At 36.0% G+C, this 7,207-nt stretch overlaps 1 protein-coding gene and 1 long non-coding RNA gene across 5 annotated transcripts; both read left to right on the forward strand.

Annotated features, from left to right (window-relative positions):
* The first annotated feature begins 100 nt into the window (after positions 1 to 100).
* On the forward strand, positions 101 to 3,099 carry LOC131248870 (uncharacterized). 4 transcript variants are annotated; one of them, XM_058249366.1, is made up of 5 exons: positions 102 to 729; positions 808 to 876; positions 1,480 to 1,536; positions 2,732 to 2,778; positions 3,017 to 3,099. In XM_058249366.1, exons 1-4 carry the CDS (start codon positions 238 to 240, stop codon positions 2,750 to 2,752), a joined length of 639 nt encoding a protein of 212 aa, XP_058105349.1. In that variant the 5' UTR covers positions 102 to 237; the 3' UTR covers positions 2,753 to 2,778; positions 3,017 to 3,099. The 4 variants fall into 4 exon arrangements, with proteins under 4 accessions (XP_058105351.1, XP_058105349.1, XP_058105348.1 ...); XM_058249365.1 differs by lacking the exon at positions 3,017 to 3,099 and having other exon boundaries at positions 2,732 to 3,004; XM_058249368.1 differs by lacking the exons at positions 808 to 876; positions 3,017 to 3,099 and having other exon boundaries at positions 101 to 729; positions 2,732 to 3,004.
* Positions 3,100 to 4,443: 1,344 nt separating this feature from the next.
* LOC131248871 (uncharacterized) lies at positions 4,444 to 5,654 on the forward strand. The gene is made up of 2 exons (XR_009172514.1): positions 4,444 to 5,315; positions 5,405 to 5,654. It is a non-coding gene; the product is annotated as an uncharacterized LOC131248871 (long non-coding RNA).
* The last annotated feature ends 1,553 nt before the right edge of the window (positions 5,655 to 7,207 follow it).

The raw sequence follows: 7,207 nt of genomic DNA on the forward strand, positions 1-7,207 counted from the left end.
AGATTCCATGCTTACATTCCTGAATCCTCCTTTGCTAATTTAAAATCAAGGACAATTTTGTAAAAGTTGCATGTTTCAGTGATAGACTGCTGGTAACTCTTCACATTTTTTAAAAATATGTACCACCTACTTTTTATTTACTACTGAAGTTTGCCTGTGGTCTTGTGGCACATGCATTGTAAGAATGCTGGCTATATTTGATAATTCAATAATTTTTAGTTGCAGGGCATTGAAGAAATGTTGGAGCATAGTCAAGGAACCACTCCTTCATATACTTTTAGCAATGGAAAACCGGATTATGGTGATATGTTTGACGCCCAAGAGGGGTTTTTTCATGGACTCACCACCTCTGTTAGCAATGGCTTCAATGGCGTCAATTCTGGTTGGAGCAGTGCTTTTAGTGATCTTATTTCAGATCTGTACAGTCAAGCTGAGCAGATATCCACTGTAAATTCTACTCGACAACCCACTGCAAATGAATTTAGTTCAACTCAGTTGGACCTGAAATCAGATTTTGTAAATGGTGATGATGATTTGCATGAAAATGACTGGGAATTCAAGGATGCCTTCTCAGAAGGCACAGTTGGAAATGGGAATCCTGAATTTGAGATTGTAGATGCACATCAAAACTTTTCTGCTGAACTAAAGCTAAAGAATTTTGTAGGTTTCTACTCTAGATTGAAAGACGAAGCACGATTTTTCATACTTGACCATCTTGATGATCTCAAGGTGAGTGCAAATTCATTGTTAAGATCTATCTTTATCATTTCATAGAGCTGAAAGAAATTGAATGGTGGTTGGTATTAGAAAGCCAAGAAGGATGCTGCTCTTTCTAGTGATGAAGTAAAGGTTATGGCCTTTAATGAGGAAATTCGGGTGTGTAGTTTCATCAAATTAGCTTGGTCTTTTCCTTTGGAACCTTTTGTGTGTGTGTGTGTGTATGTGTGTGTGTGTGTGTGTGTGTGTGTGTGTGTGTGTTTTGACATGTTTGCCTGGGTCCTATATGTTCCAGTTCACTTTTGGGGGTGTGGTATTTCTTCCTTAGGATGCTTCAGTTTAGTAATTCCAGGTTTGTGCTAGTAAAAGTATGAAATACAATATACAGGTCACCTAGAACTTCAATTATTTTACTTGGGCTAATGATGGTTAATCATCTACATTGTTGGAGCTATTTCTGTAGCCTACTTGTGCTGCTGTCTTCAATGTCACCCAGTTGTCGTATACCTGGTTGTTTAGTACATAAGGCTGTGATCTGGAGTTGAGTATCAGTTGTTTACTAATGGGATCTATTTTGGGTAGGATACGGATTAAAAGGTTGTGAATTAAACAACTTTCTGTTAGGAAGCATAATGCTAGTATTTCAAGTCAGACATGGACCAGAATCGGTTCCCAGAGTTTTCTGTACATCGTCCAACTGGATTCAATTAGCTTGAGGAGAGGCTCCTAATCTGCTTTAATTTGACATTTGTTCCGTTTCAGCCAATGGAGATATATGTGGATGATGAGGCCAAGTTGACCCTGCATGGTCTCGTACAGGTACTCGATGGTTTCTGATATGTGCATTGAGTTCTCTTATTACCTTCTGTTTTCTTGTCTTTTTTGTAATTGCTCCGCACTTCTTTTCTGACCATATATGTGGATGCTTGCTTCTGAGGTGGGAGTAACTAATGTATCTTTTCTTTTATTTGCACATAAATGGTGAGCCTGTGGCATGACTTGTCATGTAAGTGTATTATTCTGTTTCTGCATTTGGTTGAAAAAAAAAACACTAAGATATGATGGTTTTTAATGGTTATGGATGAAAAACCTTGTTCAACATACATATAGTTGTGATTTTTTATTTTTTTATTTTTTTTATAATGCCATTTCTTTAATGGGTTTGGTAAGTTTTCATTTAGAAATGCTATGCCAGTCGTTGTTGGGAAAAATAGAATATGTGGTATGCTATGCACATGGAAGATGTGGGCAATATCCAGATGTGGGCAGTGAATCAACTCTTTTAGCCTACTGCATGAGCTGCATGAATATGCCATCGTAGGATCTCCTTGCTTGGTTGTAGTGTCTAGGTTTGTCTCACTATAGCTGTGGATTTTCATTTAGAACCAAGGTTGAAAATGCAAACCGATATCCACACCCAGCCTCAATGATGGATATGCCCCATCTTTGCTTGTGGTAATACACAAACATGACTTTTTTACTATTGAATTTCTAAGAAAATGTAGAAAGGTTGCATCTTGCCAAAAAGGATGGGGATGTAAATAGTGGCTTTTTGAAAGCTCTCTACAGTGGTTGCAATTCAAGAAAGGGTGTTTTTTTGGGAACATGAGTAGAAGACTAAGGATGCTTGTATATAATTTATATATTGCTTACTTTCAGTGACTACTCATGCATAGATTACTTGTATAATTTAGCCATTACATGTCATTTTTTGTTATTATATGTTTCTCTTTGATGGGCAAGACTTCTTGAATGCCTCTCTTCATGCATTGCACTTCCACTGGGATGTATCAGTGAATTCTTGATAATACTTACCTATTAGAAATAACATTCAATAACTTCTGCAAAACTCGGGAACACATAGTAACAGCCTTACATTCTTTGGAGCTGAATAGATTTAAACATTCACTATAACCCCCTTTTTTGTTTCTTTGCTTTTGTTGTTGTTGTTTTTTTTTTTTTTTGCCCCATGTTTCCAGGAAGCTTATATTGATTAATGCCTGTGATTTTGCAGGGGGAGCGTGAGGCGTACTAAAGAAAAAAGAAGTTACTTTCTTGCCAGTGAATACTCTTCTTTCTCATTTGTACTTTTGACTGATATGTAATATTTTTAGAGTAGACAAGAGACTTAATTCTCCTCAATGAATATTTCATGGTAGTTTTAGATCTTGATTTAATATCCCAAATGGGTTGTTTGTTATGGGTAAGTTGCAAGGAAATTGAAATCTGAGCCATAAAACTATATGTTTGTCCACTCAATGGATTAGTGACTTCTAATACTTCCATTGTCTTTACACAGGCCATCTAACTGGAGGAAAAAGCGAATCCATTTTCACGACTTCATGTTGGGTGTCCATAGTCGCCTTCAACTAAGAATTTTCATGACTTCATGCTTAGTGAGGCATGCATTTCGTGAAAAAGAGGCATGCTTAGTGAGGCTGCTGGTTTCTGGTTGTCCATTTATAGTCTTCTTCAATGGGCAGTTTCCTAGACTTTTGATAGTTTTTTTTTTTTTTTCTGGATAGACTTGGTGGGTAAAGGTGATCCTAACCACTGGATTATGTCCTGAGAATGCCATAAATGGTTCAGATTTAATGGAAAAGGGCTAGAGATCCGAATGGTTACATGTTCAATATTTCCTAGATCTGATATTCCAGAGAACAGCAGCCATGTTCAATCATTCATCCTCAAATTATGTTTGCACTACATTATGTAATTCTTAGGAAGAAGCATGGATTTTTATTGGTCATTAATGATGTAAGTGTGGCTTCCAATTCCAATTAGAGTTGCATGATTGTGCCATACAAAATAGTGATTGATCTGATGCACTGGCATTTACCTGGAGTTTCTTCAGGCCCATGGGACACTAGTTTGTGGCAAGCATGGTGGAAAGACTTTTGACATTTGCACAGCAGCCCCTTCTGCACAGGTATGTATTTGCTTTTGTGTTTCCAACTGTCTATAAAGAATGGAAAAAAAGATTTGGTAGTTAGGATCTTGTTGGCGGCCATCAGATCAATGGCATGGATGAACTAGTAATGAGCCCTAAATTTACAGATTAGGAACCAAGCAGGGAAGTTTCATGTTGGTGACAAACATGGAACTCGGCATCTAAAAAATGATATTTAAAATCCTGCCAAAGTATAATTATATTAGTAAATAAAAATTTACTAAAATACCTTTAAAATAGTAAGGCCCTGTTTGGTAGAAACCTAAAATTGAGCTCATCTCATGTTAGTGCTGATTGACATGTTGGATTTTATATAAGTTTTCCTCCAACTTTTTAATAAACTCGGATGTTTGTGGTGTAATGTCTTACAATGTCTACAAAATGCAGGTTAATCTGTCTACTGGTCAACTGGTCAAATGGTGGATTTGATACCTTGATGCTTGCCAAACACAGCCAATAGGCACAATCAGTGGAAGGGACCGTTTGGTAGGTTGGATTGGGAAGGAAACTTCCCAACCTCCATCACAGACCCTCAGCCCATGGGTAAGGTTGGCATGTGCTTTCACCTATGCCTGGTGTTTACTATCCCCCATACAGAATGGGATTCATCCTATGCCTGGTAACTCCTCTCCATTCTTGACATTTGGTGGGTTTTAGTAGGGAAAGCATGAACATACCCTGATTTTCCAACAGATGAGCAATCCCAATCATGATCCCTTGTTTTTAGAAATGGCCATTATATGCATGCAATCTTGAAATTACAAAATAATAATAATAAATAAATAAATAAATAAATAATAATAATAAAATTTGGTTCTTTTACAAAAATTATAAAGTAGAAACTCATACTCATGAGTCTCAAATATATTATTAAATGTTTTGAAAGAATGTTTCAATCCTAAAGCATATTCTTACACTGCAAAAGGATCACATATCTTTTGTTCATCTTAGCTATTTTACTGAGCTACTGTACTCATTTGTCTTGGATTCAGACTGCCTTTGCATTTGGCAATATCTTCATGCAGTTTAGTGGTTTTGGTCATTTGGCAAAGAGCTTGGTGTTTTTGGCTTTAACATTTAAATCTGTTTGCTTAATTTTAGGTGCCCATGCTTCATTTTCAGGTATTGCAGTCTCCAATATGGATGTTTTGCTTTTGATTGCTTTACCTCTTGTTTGATTTGGATTTTGTCCAAAAGATAGCATTGATCAGAGAAGAATGAATCCATTGCAATCTATCATCTATTGGGTTATACACATCACTACAAGAAATTGACTTTTGTTGGCTGACTTTAATTATTATCTTTTGAATCATAAACTAATGTCTACCAGTTGTGTGGCCCATTGTCTAATCTTCAACAAATGAATTAGCTGTGATAATCTGCAGTACATGAGCCCACTGGATGAACATGTACTCAATGTACAGTGGGAGACTACAACTTTGGGTAGTTTGATGAACTACTAAACTTGCATCCTCTTAATTATCAGTTCATCACTGCAGATTTCAACATCAAAAGCATTCCAATTCAGTCTTTCTTCATTTGAATCTCTTACCTGCAGAAAATGAGAGATGGGTCTTGATTACATTTGCATTTCATGGGCTTTTCAGGAGTGAAGGCATTCTACATGGCAGATTTCTTTGTAGCAGATGTTGGTTACTGAATTTTGTTCTTCTTTTAACTATCATCTCTTTACAAAATATAGATTCTATCTCACGGGTTGCTTGAAATGCTTTTCAGTTGTGGGTTCCACTTGAGTATCATGCTATCGACAGCTTACCATGTTATGTTGAATGAGTAACAGCTTACCATGTTCTAGCTCTTTGCTTTTGTATAATGTTTGTGTATAAACCTTTTTGAAGGGCTTTGTGTCCAGAAATGCGATGCCCTGGTACTGACTAGCTCCTGTATGCAAAATGCTGCAAAATATGGGAAATTTTCATTTTAATGATGATGATTATGATGATTTATTTGCTATTGCACCTGGTTATGGCAATTGGTTTGGGTGTTTATATAGAAAGTAATGCAAGATTCGTTTTTGATGAGTTTTGTTGATAATAAAGCCGTGGTTTTTCCAATGGATACATCTTTTTCATTGAACAGGTCAAGAAAACGGTTTACACTGTGTTGCATGTTGGTGATGTGATTCGATTGGGCCAGTAGGTAAACATTTTTCATTCTTGTTTGCCTTTGATGTAAGAATATTTGGTTTTAGCCTTTTGCCTCTCTTCCTTCTTATTAATTTTTGTAACATAGTAATCAGAAGATAAAAGAGATCTTTAGTCTTTTAATTTATATCATTCATCTGATTCAATGCATTTTGTAGAAATTCAACTCTTTGTATAGTGAAATCAAATTCTGTTCCCAGACAGGTAAATCAGGAACTCCCAATTGGTGCATTCATATGCCTTTTTCAGGGGCAATGTCTTAGAAAGAAGACCAGTCACCAAACTCTTTCCAATGAAACATGTCTAAATTGGATTGGTTGGACAAAAGAAAGTGTGAAGTGGAAATTGGAAAATATAATTCTAAGAAGTTAAGAACAGAAAATTTGTAACCAAGTACAATTTCAGTAGAAAAAACATGTGATTTTCTAAAGTTGACTCAACCAAGTTTCTCCTGTTTACCAAAATCTTTTGAATATCCAGTTGAAGATAGTCTGAAGCAAAAAGCATAAAAAGAAAAAGAAAAGAAAAAAAAAACAACAACAACAATTGAAGATGAGTTAGCAAGTGAAGAATAAATCTGTATGCTAAGGGCAAAATCTTGAATTAGAGTCCTCTCTAACCAATCAAAGCACATAATAACTCCAGATAATCAACTAGAGCTTATTTGGCTTGAATAATTAAAAAGGACAAAAAAAAAAAAAAAAAAAAAAAAAACCATGGATAGGCGAATGTGGATCTTTAGCCAGACATGGGGCTGACTTAATATTTTTAGAGCTTCATTTGTGTTTTTAATAGCTCTAATCTAGTATGCTTCTCTCTTGTGGATCTTTAGCCAGACATGGGGCTGACTTAATATGAGATAATATGACAAATATTAATATGCAGAAATTTTAGCTATGGACCTGCATGAAGATGGGTGGCGAAGTATATCACCATTTGAAGGGGCATTTAGAGGGCGATATAGGCAGATGTGGGGCTGTATCATATCAGTGATTGAAGCCTATTACTGATATTTAAAACCTTATTTTAGGGTCAGCTAGAGCCCAACCCCAAGAATCAGGTAGCTCTCTCAGTAGATTCAATCATCTCTTCATATTTACCTTTTCAGTTTTATATGTTTCTAATTCCGATTGTTGTTCTAGGACCGTCTATACCATGAGATCAAAGAAGTTTGTGGGCTGCAAAAGATCACAGAGGAACATCTGTCACAATTGCATTGGACTGCAATAGAGATTCTTCCATTTCCAATATCGAAATTTATCTTGAACAGAGTAATTCAGGTCTGTTTGGTTCTGCTTTAGCTTTTGGAAGCAATCCAACATATCCCTTTCACTGCTATTGAAACTGTTAGTATTGAAATAACTACTATGCTTTT

The sequence above is a fragment of the Magnolia sinica genome, chromosome 6 (assembly GCF_029962835.1).
Source record: "Magnolia sinica isolate HGM2019 chromosome 6, MsV1, whole genome shotgun sequence".
NCBI classification, from domain to species: Eukaryota; Viridiplantae; Streptophyta; class Magnoliopsida; order Magnoliales; family Magnoliaceae; genus Magnolia; species Magnolia sinica.